This window comes from Onychomys torridus, chromosome 19 (genome assembly GCF_903995425.1).
Source record: "Onychomys torridus chromosome 19, mOncTor1.1, whole genome shotgun sequence".
NCBI lineage: Eukaryota > Metazoa > Chordata > Mammalia > Rodentia > Cricetidae > Onychomys > Onychomys torridus.
In genome coordinates this window covers 47,560,665-47,581,409 of record NC_050461.1, presented here as the reverse complement: position 1 = coordinate 47,581,409, position 20,745 = coordinate 47,560,665, and the positions used below count along the sequence as shown (strand labels likewise).

The 20,745-nt window shown below is 46.1% G+C and overlaps 1 protein-coding gene across 1 annotated transcript in view; it reads right to left on the bottom strand.

The window, feature by feature from the left end:
- Window positions 1-473: 473 nt before the first annotated feature.
- Akap12 (A-kinase anchoring protein 12) overlaps window positions 474-20,745 on the bottom strand; it is a 44,990-nt gene continuing 24,718 nt past the window's right edge. The window contains exon 3 of the mRNA XM_036168698.1: window positions 474-605. Coding sequence (XP_036024591.1) covers window positions 474-605 — 132 coding nt within the window. The remainder of the gene's footprint in view (window positions 606-20,745) is intronic.

Sequence of the window (20,745 nt, the reverse complement as noted above, 5' to 3'; positions counted from 1 at the left end):
GCATGACTGTAGTATTTCCAATGAGAACTCCCATCTGACATCACGCACGGATAAGGAACAATGATTTAAACAAATGCAAACAAACAAACAAACAAAAAAAACCCATTAAGAATGCATGATGTCAATCCTCAAGAACAGGGGCTACTTACTGGGAGCAAATCCACTGCGCAAGCAGGAACAGGCTGGAGCAGGGAGAAGCGTCATGTGACCCTTCTCCAACTCCTTATAAGAGGTCACATACAACTGCAGGAAGCAAGGCCTCCTTTGCCACCCCCACCTCCCGCCACATAGCCCAAGGTCATACCACTACCCAAAAGGTCAGTTAAATATCTCCTTTTGAGACCAGCTGACTATATTGTTGGCATCATCCACCATGAGACAGTACGACAGTGTTTTCTGCTGACAGTCTGTGACAACCTAGTTCATGGTTCACTGCAAGTACGCTCATAGTGTCCTGCCAAAGCCAGCCTGGCCTACAAGGACAGCTTACCATCTTCAACAATGACTTCTTCCTCCTGCCCATCCTGGTTTCCCTCTTGGACGTGGTCATCTCCTTGTTCAGCTACGCCATTGACAGCAGACAGCTGACCATTCTTCTGTAGGAGCTGTGGGGAAGACAAAGTCATGGAAAAGGTGAGCTCAGCCAGTCCACCTGTCCGAGTTAAAAGCAATGTTTTGACTTTCAGAGTATAAGCTATGAACTGGAGGAATACAGAGAAATGAAGGTTCCATGATGAAGAAGATGTAAGTTCTATATTCATCTCCAGGAACCGTGTAGAACACACAACGTCCTAACACCAAAAGATGGACCCTGGCCTGTGAAGTGTGTGCACATAACTGTCCACTCCTTCTTTTGTACATTCGCTAGTCAAGATCCTGTTGCAGAAACTACAATGAAGAACTCAGGTGAGTCTTACCACGCTGAGCTTACAGACTAGCATGGAAGCCAGACTTTTCTTGGCTCTTTTTTTTTTTTTTTTTTTTTTTTTAACGCTTCCTTGTAGTGGTGGGGATCCAGGGCCTTGGTACACTAGGGAAGAAATCTATCATTCTCTGGCCCTAAAAACAGGTCTTTCCTATAAAATGGTATCTCAGTGTCTTTGGTTTTAAAAATCCACACCCACGCTTTGGATATACCCTATTCTTCCCTGAGCATCCCTCTACTAATGCCTCTTCCTAAATCTGTTCAAATGCCTTTTAACATAGCCCAACTCTTCTTGAGCTGGAAAAATGCATCTGTGGATAACGGCACTTTCTGCCAAGTCTGTTCACCAAGTTTGATCTCTGGGAGACAGAGAGAACCAACCCCCACCAGCTGTCCTTTGACCTCCCATGCCACACACCACACACACACACAACACATATGTATGTTCACCAGCACACACAAATAAATGTTAAAATTTAAATGAAGGGCTGGCACTAGAGAGCTAGCTTACGGTTAAGAACTCTGACTGCTTTTACAGAGGACCATGTTTGCTTCCCGGTACCCACATGGGGACTCACAACCATCTAGAACTTCAGTTCCAGGGGATCTGATGCCTTCTTCTGGCCTCCAAGGGGACAAGGCACACATGGTACACATAAATACATGCAGGCGCACCCGCACACATAAAATGAAGTGAATCGATTTTAAAAATGATAATATCCAACTCTGCTTCTTAAAACCATTTAAAACTAAACAAATAAAACCATGTTTCTTTGTGACTAGATACAGGTTAAGAAAAATAACTGAACTTGATAAATAGTAAGGTGTCCTCAGGTTAGAACTGATGTTTACATTTTAGTTAGTTATGTGTCTGGGTGTTTTGCCTGCATGTATGTCTGTGCAACATACACATGCAGTGCCCAAGAAGGACAGAGAGGACATCAGATCCTCTGGAACTGGAGATACAGATGATTGTGAACCGCCATGTGGGTTCTGGGAATCAAACCTGGGTCCTCTAGAAGAACAGCCAGTGTTCTTAACCACTGAGTCTTTTCTCCATTTTTCAACATCGATGATTAAAAACACAATTACTAAGCAGCAGCTATACAAAGTGCATGAAGCAATCATATACTGAGCAAATGACACAGTGACAGAAGGATCCTAGGCCATGCAGGGAGTGTCTAGGGCGTTAGCCAGGATGTGGGGGTAAAGCTGAGAACTAGGTTCTCCTGGCAAGGACTGTGTGAGAAGGCCTGTGGACACAGAAAAGGGAATGGAGAGGAGGCCTCAAGGTGTTGTTTCTGGAGCCCAGAAATCAGCTGTTCTTTTTCTTTAAAAAGATTGCTATGGGGTTGGGGATCTAGCTCAGTGGTAGCACACTTGCCTATCAAGGGCAAGGCCCTGGGTTCGGTCCTCAGCACTGGCAAAAAGAGAAAGAGAGAGAGAGAGAGAGAGAGAGAGAGAGAGAGAGAGATCTGGCACTGCCAGGCGATGGTGGCACACCTTTAATCCCAGCACTCGAGGCAGAGCCAGGTGGGTCTCTGTGAGTTCGAGGCCAGCCTGGTCTCCAAAGTGAGTTCCAGGAAAGACACAAGCTACACAGAGAAACCCTGTCTCGAAAAAAACAAAAAGAAAAAATAAATAAAGAAAGAAAGAAAGAAAGAAAGAAAGAAAGAAAGAAAGATAGATTGCTATGGGGCTGGAGAGATGGCTCAGCAGTTAAGAGCACTGGCCGCTCTTCCAGAGGACCTGGGTTCAATTCCCAGCACCCACATGACAGCCCACAACTGTCTATAACTCCATTTACAGAGGGGATTCAGTATCCTCACACAGACATGCAGGCAAAACACCAATGCATTTAAAATAAATTATTTTTAAAAAATACTGCTAACTGTGGCCAGGGAGATAGCTGTAAAGGGTTTGCCATGCAAGCTTGATAACCCAAATTTGATCCTATAACTCATGGAAAAAAAAAAAAAAAAAAAGCATCGCCATCAGCGGGAGTGGTGGTTCAGTTCCAATCTAAGACCTGAGTTAGTTTGGATCCCCAGACTCTATTAAAAAAGTCAGGTGTAGCTGACGTATGTCTGTAATCCTAGAGATGGGGAGATGGGAAATGGAGATGGGTAGATCCTTGGAGCTCACGGGCCAGCTAGCCTGGACTACTTGGTGAACGCCGAGGGACCCAGTCTCAAGCAAAAGGTGAAAGGTGACTGAGAACTGGAATAGGAAGCTGTCCTCTGACCTTCACATATGTGCCATGCACATGTGCACACACTAAAAGAAAGAGGAGCCGGGGTGGGGGGTGGGGTAAGGTGGGGGGTGGGGGGGGGGGTGGGGGTGGCGCACACCTTTAATCCCAGCACTCGGGAGGCAGAGGCAGGCAGATCTCTGTGAGTTTGAGGCCAGCCTGGTCTACAGAGCGAGATCCAGGACAGTCACAAAGCTATACAGAGGAACCCTGTCTTGAAAAACAAAAAACAAAAAACAAAGAAAGAAAGAAAGAGGAAAGTACCAATCACAAAACCCTGTTTGTCGTCACCGCTAACAGGCCAATGGCTGGCTCTGGACAAACAGGTACTGATCATTCGTGAAGGTTCTGTGGCCTCCAGATCCAGAAGACTGGAGGTGCGCTGACCTGATTTCACCATGCTATTCCAGATTCCCAGCAAAGCCCTTCACCCTCTTTGCTCTTCCCCTGAAATAACACCCCATACTGACACTGGAGACGGAAGAGCCGGCTTCAAAATGCCCATGCTGAGTCCAGTTATTACACTCGATACTCAGATTACAGCTCCACTTCAAGGCTTCGATTACCAAAATATGAAAGATGGGAATTTTAAATGAAAGCTAAAGATAAGGAGGGGGGAAGTGCTGTCTCCATAAGGCCCATCAGCAAAAAAGCCAGCACATTTTAACTGGGTAGCAGTAAACTAGGCACAGGTTGGATTAGACTGAATTAGCAATACAAAAGGCGGGGGTGGGGTGGGGGCACGTTTAGGTGGATTCCGTGGCAACTCGATGACTCTTAGGGTCTATCTTGATGTGTTGCGAGTGGTGGTCCAAACCTGCAATATCAGGTACTTGGGAGGGGGAAAGAGGCAGGAGGATTAGGGGGTTCAAAACCACCCTGGGCGACATGAGACACTACAAAAACCAAGAGTTGGCTACAAAAACCAAGAGTTGATGTTGGAAATTAAACAGGGATCACCTTAATAAATCTACCTTTAACACAATAATAGACATTAGATTAATTGTAAACTGTAAACAAGGGTAATTGTTTTCTTCTTCCTCCTCCTTTAACTGGTTGGTATTTGAAAAGCAGTCTCACTGGGTAGGCCATGCTGGCCTCAAACAAAAGAGATCCATCTGCCTCTGCCTCCCAAGTAAGTGCCAGGATTAAAGGCATAGAGTGCCATGCCTGGCTCATCACACTTATTAGCATGTGCCTTAACCTTTTTTTAAATCGTGTGTATGCATGTATGAGTATATACACATCAGTGGGGTGCCCTCAGGTCCCACAAGCCTCTGATCCTCTGAATCTGGAGTTACAGGTGGTTGTGAGCAGTCCCTCCATGGGTGCTGGGAGCGGAACTTGGGTCCTCTGCCAAAGCAGCACATTCTCATAACCACTGAACCACCTCTCCAAATCCAGCACTTGCTTTTTTCAACCACAAAACTGGAGAGTAACACAGTGGTTCCACACACTGGAGAAGCATTTCTTCTGTAAACCTTTCTATCAATCATCTTTAATCCGTATCTGTGACTCACAGGGCCACAGAAGACAGGGTTTACACTCAGCTCATGCCAGGACAGGAAGAGGTGGGTCCAGATGAAGTTCAGCGGTATCCAGTGTTCAGGGAAGAGGCTAATTTTGTAATTCAAGGTTTTCAACCAAGAAAGAAGGAAATCTGTATCCCATTTTTCTCTCTGAAGCTTCCCTACTTAGCTTTATCCACACATCTTGGGTTTAGTATTAGAGATACATTTATTTCTTTTGAGACAAAAATTGGAATAGAAAGACACAGCCCTCACCCCATAAGCACAATGAGTACCAGAAACCCAATCTTCCCACTAGATTTGCGCTTCAAAAAGCAAAGACGCCTCCTCTGACCGAATCAAAACCCTAAGTGTTTTCAAGCTCATATCCTCTGGGGGGGTCAGCCAGAGTTTATCCCAGTAAAGTATTACCACATTACAACAGAGCAGCACCAAAATAATCGAAAACTCTCAAATCTTCCAGCGACAGCCTCGCCTTCCTCTAGGAACATCCGAGAGCATCCAAGACGGACTGTAAGATGTCTGAGAGTAACTGCCAGGCATCTCTCTCTCCTCTCTTCACCACAGAACTGTCTAGAGCTTGCCCTAAGTTCTCTGTGCAGAGTACCAAGCCCTTTAATGAATTTCTTAAACAATGAACAAAATCCATGAGGTCCTGGCAGCTGTCAGGATAATGTAGGCAGAGGCAAGACTGCTGAGGGAAATTACCTCCGCTATAGGAGCCATGTTCCCACCTTCCATTCTCCCCGCAAGGCCCACACAGGTGGGAGTGGTCCAGCGTCGGTCCCATGTAGAGGAGGTGGGCCCAACCCCTGTAACGCATCCAACTTCCAATGGCAGAACTTACGTGCACAAATGATCAGAATTAAAAAACAAAAGAAAAAACAGAAAACAGGATGATGATCTATGTGTGGTACAGGGAGAAAAGCCCAGGCCTTGAGCATAGTAGGCAATTATTTACTGAATGGAAAAAAGAAAGAAAGAGAAGAAAGAGAGAGAGAGAGAGAGAGAGAGAGAGAGAAAGAAAGAAAGAAAGAAAGAAAGAAAGAAAGAAAAAGGAAGGACATGACTGCTCCTAGGTATTGTGAAGAACGTTTATTGTAGATAAAAGGGAAAGCAAAGCCAGAGACAGAGTGAACCTGACCCTGAGCCGTGTGACGAGATGGAGGAAGAGAGGAAAAGGGAGAGAGGGGACCGGGTGCAGCAGCCAAGGGGGCAAGAGCTTAGGGGGAAGAAGGGGGGGTTGCCAAAATGGCTGGGTTATACGGGGAAGGGAGGCCAGGCCCTGGGCTGGAGAAGTTTATGGTAGGGAGCTGGGTATGCCAGACAGAAGGACCCTGTAACACGTCCGGACTGAGGGATGCTGGGAGAACACGGTGGCCAGGTCTGCTTTGATGTATTAGAGAGCTCAGCCTTTTGTCCTGGCTTTGAGACAGGACACTTACCACTGAGCCCCAGCTATTCTCATGGTTCATAACTCTGTGAAGATCATGTAAGCCGTGAGAGCTGAGAGTGAAGTTCCGTTCCCCTTACCGGCTGAAGTGTCCTTAGCGTATTAAGGCCCTCAGTCAAAGCCATTCATCAAAATACTGACCAGGCTGAGACTCAGCTCAGAGCGTTTACTTAGCACAGGACACTCCATGTTTGATCACCAGCAAAACACACACACACACACACACACACACCTAGAATATCGGCTGACACATGTCAACTGTAAAGTCTTTGCTGTGCCATCTGTTCTCAACAACTGGGGTCTAGTGACAGTGGCTTGTCCCAAGTGCAAATTCACAGTCTTCCTTCCTTCTGAAGGAAGGGGGCAAGGGAGATGGAGAAGAAGAGCTGCCTGAAGTTTTACTTCTATCGTTGGTGGTGGTGGTGGGGAGCATGTTAGTTATTTTTCTGTGGCTGTGATGAAATATCATGACAACTTGAGGAAGAGAGGGTTTCTTTTGCCATATGGTTCCAGAAAGGATAAAAGTCCATCACGGTATCAAGTGGCGGCCATGGTGACAGAAGCCGGAAATGGAGAGATAAGATCTTTTTTTTTTTCTCTTAGCCCATGCTGGCCTCGAACTCAGAGATCCCACCTGCCTCTGCCTCCCAGCATGCCCGGTGGGATAAGATCTTTTACCTCAAGCATCAGAGAGATCACTGAAGCGGGGTGAGGCTAGCTACTCTGCTAGCAATGCACTTCTTCCAGCAAGGCCACGCCCCCTAGACCTACCCAAACAGAGCTAACAACTGCTAACCTGAGCCTATGGGAGACATTTCTCATACAAACCACCACAGGAGATTTTCAATCACAGACAGTATGAGGCAGAGCAGCTATAAATAAGTTCTGAGACCAAGTTCACATTCCCCCAGGCTCTGAAACCTCACCTCAGCTCATTTTCCCAATTATAAATGGAGACCTAGTACAGCCTTCTGTTTCTAGACTGTCTGGGATTCAGACTGTCTGGGACAGTCTCTACTTCAGAAAAGCACACTGGAGACCCCACTACCTGAGTTTGATCTCCAGTAGCCATGTGAAAACTCCAAGCACGGTGGTTCAGCCTGGTCATCCCAGTGCCCGGGAGGCAGAGTAGGTGGATTCCTTCTGCTAGCCTCACTCAACTGGTGAGCTCCATGCCTCAAACAAAAAGGTTGATGGCATGCCTGAGGTCGTCCTTTGGCCTCCATAGCACATTCTCGAGAGAGAGAGCGCGCGCGCGCGCGCGCGCACACACACACACACACACACACACACACACACACACACACACGAAATAGAGCCAGTGATGTGGCTCAGTGGACAATGGTACTTGATAATAAGTGAGTGAGACAGCTGGGCGGTGGTGGCGCACGCCTTTAATCCCAGCACTCGGGAGGCAGAGCCAGGCAGATCTCTGTGAGTTGGAGGCCAGCCTGGTCTCCAAAGTGAGTTCCAGGAAAGGCGCAAAGGTACACAGAGAAACCCTGTCTCGAACCAAAAGAAAGAAAAAAAAAAAGTGAGTGAGAAATAAATATTTTTTTAAGATGGTGAAATTGTTGAGCCTTTGGTGATGGGTTTCTAGTGTGAGGAACATGTATTTCTGTTCTATAAATGTAAGGAACAATAACCTTCAGGCAATCAGAAAGAGAAGACTGTGATGAGCTCTCTTAACTAGCAAGACCTTTCAAAGACAATAAACAAACTGCTTATTGGGTTTCAGGAGGATTGTCCGGACTGCGGAGCCAAAAGCTCTCTCCAAGAGCATCTGAGAAGGGTGCATCCAGCAGGCCACGCTGGTGACCTCCAGGGGGATCTGGGAAGTCCTTTTCTCTGGCAGCTGAGATAAAACAGACCTTCGTGAGCATAGTGACACCCCAACCCCCACAAGTGCTGAGACTACAAAGGCCCCCAAATTCTGAGCTTCCTATACAATCAGGTTGTTTCCTTTCACTCGAATATAGTGAATGAAACCAGGAAACAATGGGAGCCCTCCTTACTGACTGGTTTTCACTTGAAGGATTCAGAAGACCGGATACGTAACAACTCTATCACCGCGCGCAAACATTCTGGCCCCACTGTCCACACCCCGGCCATACTTCTCCATTTCAGAGCTTCCACTTCTGAGATCTCACTTAGAACCAGTGGTGTTGTCCATCATCACCCAAATGACCACCGGAATACAAGTGCATGCACATCGTCACTCAGCCACTTGAATACTTGGTTGCCTTAGGAAAAACATACTGTGCAGACGTCAAGTGAATCTCAGTATGAAAATTCCGATTTTCTGGGCGCTGCGGAGACGACTCAGCATGTTAGACTTCATGTGCTCTGGCAGAGAGGATCCATTCTAGTCTCGGCCCCTGGGATGGGTGGCTCACAACCACCTAGAACTCCAGCTTCGGGGGATCTGCTCTCCTCTGTCACCCACACACTTGTTTGTAGACACACACATATACACAATTTAAAATAAAATAAATCCTTTTTTGTTTCATCTTTTGAGATAGGGGTTCTCTATGTAACCGCTCTGGTTGTCCTGGAACTTGCTTTGTAGAGCAGGCTGACCTCAAACTCACAGAGATCTGCCTATCTCTGTCTCCTGAGTGCTGGGATTAAAGGTGTGCGCCACCATTGCCCAACTGAAATAAATCTTTTTTAAAACGTGAAAATTCTCATTTTCATAGCAGACTGCTTCTCTGTTGCTATTGCTCATGTTTTCTGTCTGAGGAAAGATCTGGGATGGTACCTCCACGGAATACAAGCTGAGGCTCCATCAGTGCCGCTCGATGGTGCCTTTGGCCACTGTCCGTGAATCCTCGCTCTTCCTTTTCTTATAATTTTCGTTAAAATTTCTTAACATGATTTCAGGAGGAAGACCTCAACTATGTCTTCATCATGAGAGTAAGCATGACAAGGTGGCCACAGAAGTGACCAAGTTTGTTTGTTCTTTGCGTGCACAATTCGTTTTCTAGTCAACCAAGCATTTCAAATATTCAGACTGTTGAACATCCTAGAAAGTAATTAACATAATATCGCTTATGTAAACAAACCCCACGGTGAACTCACTTAACTAGGCGCATTGTCTACAAATTAGACCTCTTCAAAACCAGTCTTTCTCAAACTGGCATCTGGAAACCTCGCACAGCGGGTGCATCAGCACCAGTCTGGAAGGCGCTGTGCTCCGCTCAGCTGGAAAACCCGAGCATTGTGAATTGGGCTTGTTTGCTTAAATTTAAAAGGGCCCTTAATGTGCATTCTGAGCCTCTATGGAGAAAAATCACTGTAGCATTTTCTAAAATGATTTGCCCAAAGAACCCCTGGGAGTCACAGCTAGTAACATCATCCATAACGAAGACTCCATGGACACATGCAGGTATGTGTTAGTTCACAGTTCAGTCAAGTATCCCCCCACTTTAAATAATGTAAGTGTTTTTAAAAAATATTAAAACTTCTGGGTTCTCTGGGAAAGTATGTAAAAGAAAACACAGAGTTCTAAATCTGGTTAGGTAGGAGATCAACCATACTGATTTCAGACAGAGGGATTTTATAAGATCTCTGCTTGAGACAAGGGAAATAAAACCATCTACCAGCAAGAGCAACCCACTGTGGAGACAGTTACTGGATTCCTTATGTAGAGTGTCTCCCCTGTGATGTTTGGGAACACCCACAACTGTGCAGACGCTCAGTGAACCTAAAAGTCACATCCCTGTTGTAATTAGCATCCTTCTATGTGGACACTATACAGGAGCCGCAGCACATCACACCGGAGTAATCCTTGGTCCCCTGATACCGCCCCCAGGCAGTGTGTTACCTCTCATGGAATGATGTCATTACACTCCTAGTTCAGAACCACTACCAAGCCAGACAATGGTGGCACATGCCTTTAATCTCACCCAGCGCTTGGGAGGCAGAGGCAGGAGGATCTCTGTGAGTTCAAGGCTAGCCTGGTCTACAGAGCGAGTTCCAGGACAGCCAGAGGTACACAGAGAAACCCTGTCTAAAAACACAACAAAAACAACCACATGAACCTACAACCACAAAGAGCCAAAGGAAGCTAGCAGGGTTGCACACACCTATTAATATTGGCACTCCAGAAGCTGAAGACAGGAGTTCAAGGTCAGCTGGGGCTACATAAAAAGAACCTTAAAAACAAAGTGGGTCAGGGGCTGGAGAGATGGCTCAGTGTTCCAGAGGACCCAGGTTCAATTCCCAGCATGCAAATGGCAGACATATCTTTGAGAAGCTGCATTTAAAGTTTGTTATACTTTGGTTGGTCATGGTGGGGCATACTTTTGTTGTTGTTTTTATTTTTTGAGACAGGGTTTCTCTGTGGAGCCGTAGCTGTTCTGGAACTCTGCAGGCCAGCTCTATAAACTAGGTTGCCCTTGAATGCATCAAGATCTGCCTGCCTCTGCTGGGATTAAAGTGGTGACTGCCAGCTGGTGGGGCACACATTTAATGCCAGCATTTGAAAGGCAGAGACAGTTGGATCTTTGTGAGTTCAAAGCCGGCCTGGGTTACATAGTGAGACCCTGTCACCCAATACAGGCAACATGTAAGAAAATTAACACGAAAGCCATCCCACCCTAAGAAGTTAGTGGCTTTGAGACTTACTGGTAGATGGCTGGCTTTTTCTTCTGCCCCACTCAGAATGTATTGACCACCCCACCCCTTTGTGCTTCAATTCTCAGCTTTGGTTGAAAAAGAAGTAACAAGTGCAATTGCTTGTCTTGTTTTCTATAGCCTGCATCTACTGCAAAAGCATGGCCTGTCTAGGATAATGTGATTTACCCAGGAGCCCACACATGCTATCCTGTCTGTCCTCCAATGCACCAGACATTTCCAGTGCAGCCACTTACAGAAAAAGAAAACAGCATATTGCTAATTCACAAAGAACCCTGCAAGGATTGCTAAAAGCAGCTAGTGCGTCTGCGCTGGATCTGGGACTGTTTCTCAATTGATTAACCATCACTGCCTTTTCTTCCTTCCGAAGCTTACTAAGTAAGGAGTCCCCAGGGCCAGACTGCTCTCCTTGCAGGTAAGTCGGAAGGCACTCAGCAGGGGATGACAGAGAGAGGTCAGGTGGCCTATGTTACAACATTTCCAGGGATTTCCAGAAAAGGTTCCTTTTCTGTGAAAAGCAGCAGCCGAGGGTCCTACACATGATGGCATGGATTATTTAATAAAGTCATTAAATATTTAGTGCTGATAATGGACCCGAAGGATGCCATTTTGGTGAATACACCTCAATGGTTATTAGCAAAAATTAAAATGATAAATGGAAATGGGTTTCCGCTGACACATGTGCTTATGTACTCCATGGGACCAAGCGCCTGCTGCATATCAAAATAAAAGTGGCCTGGGTCCAGTCCCGCAGCTGCTTCAGCACAGCCAAGGTTCACTAGACTAGAGGTGGGGGAGAGGGCTTTTACACCAACCAACCCACCGACTCTTAGAGATGCAGACGGTGGTTCCCTCTACAGCTCGCTTAACACTGTTCCTATCTTCTGTTAGCGCGGTTTGCAGCTCCCCTGATCACGCAAATCAGAATGCAGGTGCTCCCAAAGTTTACAGAAGAGGCCCTAAAAGGAGTAATTCAGAAAAGGAGAAGTGGGGAGGTTGCCTGCTGGGTATGGGGAACAGGGGTGGGGGAGGTTACCTACTGGATAGGGGGCAGGGGTGGAGTAGATTACCTGCTGGGTGGGGGGGAAAGGGTGGGGGAGATGACCTGTTGGGTAGGGGGCTTGGCTGGGGGAGGTTACCTGCTGGGTGAGGGGGAAGGGGTGGGGGAGGTTACCTGCTGGGTAGAGGGGGAAGGGGTGGGGGAGGTGACCTGCTGGGTAGGGGGGACAGGCTACAAATCTAGGTTGGGAACCAGCATTGCACAGAACAGGAGGCCACAGTGACATATGATTTGGGGTTTCAGTTAATTGTTTACATGGTTTATGTGTGTGAATGGGGTGTGGGGCACACCATGGGACACTGGTGGAAGTCAACATCAGGAGTCCCTGGGTTCACTACTTTGGGGACCACTGAGCATTCTTGCCAGTGGTTGTCTGGTTTTGCTATACAGGCCAGTGTGCTGAGTTTAAGGGTCTCCTGAACACGCCTGGCTGAAGGCACCATTGAAGAAGCAAATAAGGGGCTGGAAAGATGGCTCAGCGGTTAAGAGTACTTGCTGCTCTTCCAGAGAACCAAGTTTGATTCCCAGCATTCACCTGTGGGGCTCACAACCACCTTCCAACTCCTGGGTATCCAATGCCCTCTTCTGGCTTCAATAGGTACCGGCACACATATAGCATACAATCACACAAACACAAACATGTAGATTTTTAAAATTTTTATATGCATTTGTGTTTGACCTGCGTGTCTTTGTGAGGGAGTCAGATCCACTGGAACTTGAATTACAGACAGTTGTGAGCTGCCATGTGGGTGCTGGGAATTGAACCGGGCACTCTGGAAGAGCTCTTAACTGCTGAGCCATCTCTTCAGCCCCATATGTAGATTTTTTAAAAAGCATTCTTACTTTACTTTAAAAGAAAACATATCACCACCAGAAGATGGTCATATTGTAGATGGGAGTCGTGCGTCATTTGCTCTGTCTGGACAAATATTGAATTATAGATGTAAGGATTATGTCCTTGATTATGTCATCAGCCTGCGACTGTGTCCCAGCCTAAAAAGTGGGTGTGCCCTCTGTGCGTTCTCTCTCCTTCCATACTCTCCCCTCTCTGCGTGGTCTCCTCTCTCTCTCTCTCTCTCTCTCTCTCTCTCTCTCTCTCTCTCTCTCCCAGTAAAGCTCTAAAAAGGTGATTCTTCAGTCCAGTGCTCTCCTCCCTTGGCATGGCTGCCAGGGGCGGTGGCCAGCCACAAATGTCGCTGCTTAACCAACATTAACCAACAATAGGAAATAACTTGCTTTAAATCCACAGCACATAAAAATTATCTTTAGAAACTAGGAAACATTTGGTTTTCCTCTTCACACAGTTCATGCAATTTCCCTTTCTCACAACAGCTCATCCAAATGACAGATGAGAATACTTGGGAAATATTCTTGTTTTCCTTACACAATCCCCCATCCTTTCATTGTCTGAAAACATTTAACTTTTGTTTTGTTTTGAGAAAGGGCCTCACTATGTAGACCAGGCTGGTCTGGAACTTAGATCTGCCTGTGTCTGCCTCCTAAGTGCTGGGATTAAAGGTATGTGTCACTACACTCAGGGAACAATTTTCCCTGAGACAACTGGAGAAGTTACCACCATAAAGCAAATTTAAGATGCATTTTTCTCAAGTCTTCAACTTGCCCGGTGTTCCTAAGAAAAAGTCCACTTTCCGTTATTCCCCATTAAGAATTCTAAATTTAGCTGAGCAGTTGTGGTGCATGCTCTTAATCCCAGCACTTAGGAGGCAGAGCCAGGTGGATCTCTGTGAGTTTGAGGCCAGCCTGGTCTACAGAGTGAGATCCAGGAAAGGCACAAAGCTACACAGAGAAACCCTGTCTCAAAAAAGAAAAGAAAAGAAGAAAAAAAAATTCTAAGTTTGATAAGTAGCATTTTGAGAAAGATACATGAGATCAAACACAGTTCTCCATGTGTATCCCCAGGCAAGGCCAAAATGACAAACTCATTAATGGGAATCACTGATGAGACAGATGCTTGTCCAAGTTTCATTTTTTGTTGCTTTGATAAAAGACTCAGGCAAACTGGGCATGTTGGCACACACCTTTAATCCCAGCACTATAGAGACAGAGAGGTAGGCAGATCTCTGTGAGTTCCAGGCCAGCCCGGTCTACAGAGTGATTTCAGGACAGGCACCAAACCTACACAGAGAAGCACTGTCTCGAAAACAAAACAAAACAAAACAAAAAGACCCTAGCAAAAAGCAACCTAGGAGGAAGGGGTTTATTTCAGCTTTAAAGCCAGGTCACTGTCCACCCATGCGGGGAAGTCATGGCAGAAACTACAAATAGTGAATCATCACATCCAGTTAAGAGCAAGAGCCGGCAGGCTGGTGTTTCAAATCCAACACCCGGGAGGGAGAGGCAGGTGGATCTCAGCCAGCGCTACATAGTGAGACCTCATGTCAGAAAGAAAGAAAGAGAGAGAGAGAGAGAGAGAGACAGAGAGAGAGAGAGAGAGAAAGAGAGAGAGAGAGAGAGAGAGGAAGGAAGGAAGGAAGGAAGGAAGGAAGGAAGGAAGGAAGGAAGGAAGGAAGGAAGGAAGGAAGGAAGAAGGAGAAAAGAGAGAGAGAAAGGAATGAATGCATGCATGCTCAATTGCTTGTGTCCAGTTTTTCTCTTTTACAGTTCAGGAACCCCACCTAAGGAATGTTACCACTCCCAGTGGGCTGGGTCTTCCCACATAAGTTAAGACAATCCCCTACAGACATGCATACAGACCAACCCAATGAAGACAGTCTCTCTTTAAGACCCCCCCCCCCCCATGGCTGGGCCGTGGTGGCGCACGCCTTTAATCCCAGCACTCAGGAGGCAGAGCCAGGTGGATCTCTGTGAGCTTGAGGCCAGCCTGGTCTACAGAGGGAGATCCAGGAAAGGTGCAAAGCTACACAGAGAAACCCTGTCTTGAAAAACAAAAAAATATTGGTAACATAGGGAAATGGAGAGATAACTCAATTATTACATAACTTAATGCTAGTGCATATTGCTCTTTCAGAGAGGACCCAAGTTCAGTTCCCAGCACCCAAGACAGGCAGCTCACAATCTCTTATAACTCCAGCTCCAAGGAGAACTGACATTTTTAGCCTCCATGGGCACCTGAATTCATGTGCACAACATACCTACACATAGTCATACATATGCACATAACTTAAAAAAACAAAAAATAAGTTTTTTATTTTGGTTTTTTGAGGCAGGGTTTCTTTGTGTAGCCTTGGCTGTCCTAGAACTAGCTCTGTAGGCCAGGCTGGCCTGGAACTCACAGAGCTCCACCTACCCCTGCTTCCACTGCCAAGCTAAAAATAATGCTTAAATAGGAACATATAAAGCACAAGGGTTTTCTTATTTCTTTGGCACTGGGTCTCATATCCCTCAGGCTGGCCTTGAACTTGTTATATAAGTGAAGGTAACCTTGAACTCCTGTCTTTACTTCCCAAGTGCTGGGATAACAGGTGTGCAACAGCATGCCCAGCTTAAACCAGTTTACCAAGAACAAAGTGGGCAATAAATGTGGCTCACAGCATGAAAGTACTGACTTACATATGGAATTCTATTTATACATTCTATGACCTAAAGAAATGCTGAAACCAATCCAATGGTAAGGCATCATCCTTCACCTGTCAAAGCAAACAGAACTCCTGTGATGTTGGATTGGAGTAAATGCTCAATGCTCACTCATGCATCAAAATAAAATCACAACAGCTTGTTAAGACACGCACTGTAGTAACCTTCATCCCGCCTGTGGAGAGGCACACACAAGTTCGGCCACACACCCTAGGAAGTGGCCCAGTTGAGGACTCAGACTACATCTTCACTTCTCCAGCATATACCCTTTCCACGATGTGGTGAGGCCAGTAGCTTAGACTAAGGAAACACCAGGAGGAAGGAGCCAAGACAAAACCACTTCCTGCAGAATGGCGAGTGGCTGCCAGTGTCCTCACTAGCAAATAACTTAACTCTCATGTGTTTGTCAAATTACACAGAAATGTAAGAAATGAGTATTCTAGAAAGGAAAGCAAATTGAGACTCTTCCAAGCTAATTACAACTCAGAGAAATTTCATATGCTTATCAATTGATTGCCAGAATGGGCGGGAGCCGGTTATTATCTTATAAAGAAAGCATGACTGTTACCATATTTTTGGCAGCGTTCCACCAAAGATGGAACGGTGCAGAGATTAGCATGGCTCCAAAGCGGGGATGATACCCAAATCTGCAAAGTGTTCCACAGTTTTAGATATAGTCTGTGCTGAGAGAGTCTGGAAGCTGAAGGCATTCAGCTCATTCTGCGGCCTAAACTGTTCCTTGTTTAAGGAGCCAGTCTGGAAGAAATTTACCATACAAAAACTATGCAATGACAGAGTGATCCTTTCAGGTAGGAACTAGGCCCACAGAAGCACACACCTGCAGAAGTTTAATGAGAATACTGTATGTAACTTGCATTTTGTATATAAAAGCTGTATTCATATTGCATGGGGAGGGTGTTTTGGCATTTGTAATAACAAAACAATGGCATTGTCCTAAATGGCAATCGGTGTAATATATATATATATATAAAGATTATTTATGTCACTAAACAGATGGCCATTACACTTTGAGCTAGATGTTTGCGTTTAAGTGAATACTCTCCCTCTCTCTCTCTCTCTCTCTCTCTCTCTCTCTCTCTCTCTCCCTCATTCTCAGCCATGGGGAGTCCAAGACACACTAATAAGTGAAAAATGAAGGCTAAAAAAATATAATAAGATCTGGCATGTAAAATGTTGAAAATTCAAGAGCTAATATGTGTATATATTGAAAATCTCAGCCTGGCATTGAGGTACATGCCTGTAATTCTAGCACTTGGGAAAAACAGACAGATAGACAGACACTCAAGGCCAGCCTTAGCTATGCAACCAGTTCAGGGCTATGGTGGGCCACATAAGATCCTGTCTCGGGGCTGGAGAGATGGCTCTTCCAGAGGTCCTGACTTCAATTCCCAGCACCCACAAGGTGGCTCACAACCATCTGTAATGAGATCTGGCGCCCTCTTTCGTATACACACTAAAAAATAAATCTTTTTTTTTTTAAATGTGGAGCTGAGGATCGAACCCAGGGCCTTGCGCTTGCCTACCACTGAGCTAAATCCCCAACCCCTAAATAAATAAATCTTTTTTTAAAAAAATCCTGTCTCAGAGAGAGCTGAGCTGGCTATGGTGGCACACCTTTAACTCCAGCACTCAGGAGGCAGAGGTCTGTGAATTTGAGGAGTCTGGGCTACAGAGATGCTGTTTCACAGAACGAGAAAGAGAGAGATGATTAAAGCAGGGAAGAGAAGGGGAAGGGAGGGCCAAAGGAAAAAAAAAATATCACGTGGCCATGGAGACCTATATGCTGACAATGCATTATATTGTAATTTTTTTTTAAAGGGGTGGACTCTTGCCTAACATACCTAAGGCTCTGTATATAAAAAATAAAATTCATTGTTGGTTTACAATGTACTCCCTTGTTTTACTGTCTCTCCTCTGTTTCATTACCCAGAATGCACTGTCGTCCCCTTAGGTCAGGGAGTTGTGGGCAAATCAACTGACCCCAAGTTGTCACCAAAAGGAACACCAAGGCCTATAACAGACAGAGAACCGAGCCTTGGGTCAGCGACACTTGTCCAGATCCTTCAGGATCAGAAAACACCCGAGACACATTTCTTCTCTGCCCCTTAAAAAGACGCTTTATTTGCTAAGACAACAGCTGAGAATATACTCTAAAACACGCCAGCACTGAATGCTGCATGACAGGAGGGTCGGGGTGGGCCTTGGGAAGCCACTGAGGCAGCATGGGCGGGATGCTATTCGTGTGCAAGTCTACAGCTAATTACTGACATTTTTATTCAAGAAACGTTAGAAAGGGATAAGGTACATGTTTTATTGTTTATTTTTGAGACAGGATCTCATGTCGCCCAGGCTGGCCCAGAATTCATCATGTAGCTGAGGATGACCATGACCTTCTGATTCTGCCCCTCTGCCTCCCGTACAGATGTGACTCACCACAGTGAATCTGTGGGATACCGAGGATCACAGTCAAGCTTTCATGCATGCTAGGCAAGCGCTCTGTCCATTCAGCTCCAAGATGAGGTACATTTGGCCAAAGAATATTTTTGCTTTGATTTTTTTGAAGCAGCGTCCCACCCTGTACTCAGGCTAGCCTAGAAGTCACTAGGTCACACAGGCTGGCCTAAAACCCAAGATCCTGCTGCCTTTGCCTCTCTGTGTGCTGGGATTCCAGGTCACGCGCTGACATGCCTCGCTTGAGGGACAGTTTGAGCTGGTGGTCATTCTCATCTCTGTCACTATAGTCGCTTCCTCCCGCTAACTGCAGTGCCATTACTACAGGGAGCCTTCCAGAAGCCCCCCAACTCCCATTTACGATGCTGGGACTCTCTGGTAACACTAAACGGCCCCTGGCTTCTCCTTCACTGTACATCTACACAATAGTTACAACGGACGCAAGCAATGAGCTCCAACAGAGTGTGAAATAAAGCCATGAAATTCTCAAGCACTCTTTCGTGATGTATTTTCCTCTCTGAAGACTTTTAAAGAGAAGATGGTAAATTCTATGATCTCCCTTCTACAGTAGAGAAGGATCTTCTTCCTTCTAGGATGAAAGCACGCACGCACGCACGCACGCGCCCGAATGGTAAGTATAAATATAATGTAAGACTAAAATTTTTGTTGTTTAAGATCACCCGTGATTCCAGCCATCAGAGGCTAAGGCAGGAAGATCACAGGTTCCAGTTGAGAACGGGTTATATCCTAAGACTTTAGCTCACCAAACAACAAGCCAGGCCCATCTAATTTCAACAATTGAAAGGTGGAAGGTGAAGGGTCAAGTTCGGTGGAGTATGAGAGTAGCCCGAGAGAAGGGTTCATGCAGTCCACTTCTGCTAAGTGCTGGCATTCTAATCAACGCTGTGCCTTGCACAGGCTTTCTAGTAAATGAAAAGCGTACATATTGCTTATGAAAGCGGTCCAGCCTAAGCCGCATTTCTAAGTGGCAGCCTCATCCATCAACTTCTCCACTTCTCTCTTTGTTGTGTCTGGAGGCCAGTAGTAAAGGACCGATCTTAATTATGTTATTTAGCGTACACGCATGTGCGCCTACATGCGCACACACACACACACACACACACACACACACACACACACACACGCACGCACGCACGCACGCACGCACACATGCATGTGCGCCTGCATGTGCCATGGCAAGGTCAGAGAAGAACAATTTTCAAGAACTAGTTCTCTCCTTCTACACCGTGGGGTTTGAGGACTGAACTCAGGTCAGTGTCAGGCTTGGCAACTTGCACCTTGTCTAACTGAGCTATCTCCAGGCCCAAGACCCATCTACCTTTAGGCCGATGCAGAAGAAATTACCCCTAGAGCAGTGCTGCGCCCCTTTAATACAGCTTCTCATAGTGTGGTGACCCCAAACCATAAAAGCATTTATTGCTACTTCATAAGTATAATTTTGCTGCTGTTATGAACTGTAATATAAATCTGTGTTTTCTGATAGTCTTAGGTGACCCCTGTAAAGGTTGAGAACCACTGCACTAGAAACAGAAGGAACCACTATTCTGTTGCTCCCCCCAACCGCCAAGACAGGGTTTCATTGTATAGCCCTGGGGGTCCCTCAACTAGCTCTGTAGACCAGGCTGGCCTTGCCTGGCTTTGAACTCAGAGATCCACCTGCCTCTGCCTCCTAAGTGCTGGGAATAAAGGTGTGTGCCACCACTGCCCAGCCTGTGGCTTCTTCCTAGGCTTGTTTGTTTCCTTTCAATGATTGAGAACAAATAAGATTTAAGTTGCTTCAAGAATCCTACCCTCCAGACAGCCAAGCAATGCTCAAGTCTTCCCGTATCACTGCACAAAGGGGAATCTTAAAAGATAGCCCTCTGGCTCTCTGATTAAATAGATAAATCAATAAAAGGAGAAAAGACATCAATGAGCTACCTTCACCTTCAAAAAAGCATGCGATTGTACTATGGCAATCCGCTGCTTCCTAGGGGAATGACAGGAAATAAATACACAGTTTCCTCGAGTCTAACTTTCCCAGTGTCCACTTGAGCTATACCCTGAGTTCCGGTGGCTTCTCTTTTGTGCTGAGCTGGGAAGGCTCTGCCCACCAGGAGATCTCACCACACTCCAGTCACTGAGAGAAGCGTCTAGAACTAAGAGAACTGCATCCCTCCAGAGCTGAAACCACCACCTCCCTTTCTCTGGGGGTGGCTGGTTTAGCAGAGGGTTAAATAAGCCTTGCTTCCTTGGTTCCACGAAAGTCCTAAGCAAACTGAGCTGTCACTCAAATGCTAGTGACAATGTCTTAATACTCTCAAGTATAAGGCAAATTCTTGGAGAATAAATTGTAAAATTTTAGCACATTCCTGGCTCCAACAAAACATCTGCCACAAGGCCGGGCGGTAGTGGCGCACATGCCTTTAACCCCAGCACCGGGGAGGCAGAGGTAGGCGGATCTCTGAGTTCAAAGCCAGGCAAGGCCAGCCTGGTCTACAGAGCTACTCTACTCTGTGAGTTCAAGGCCAGCCTGGTCTGCAAATTGAGTTCCAGGATAGGCTCCAAAGCTACACAGAGAAACCCGGTCTCAAAAAACAAACAAAAACATAAACAAAAATCTGCAACAACGATTATAAGCACCAACACCGTGAGTTATAGAATCCCCACAGGGGCTGTGGAGATGACTTCATGGGTGATGTCCTTGCTGTGTAATCATGAAGACCCGAGTTCTGAATCTCCAGCACTCACAGCAAAGCTGAGCACAGTGGTACATGTCTGTAACCACTGGAAGAGATTGATGGCAACAAGAGGATCCCTAGGCATTGCTGGCCAGGCAGTGCAGCTTATCTGTGAGCTCTA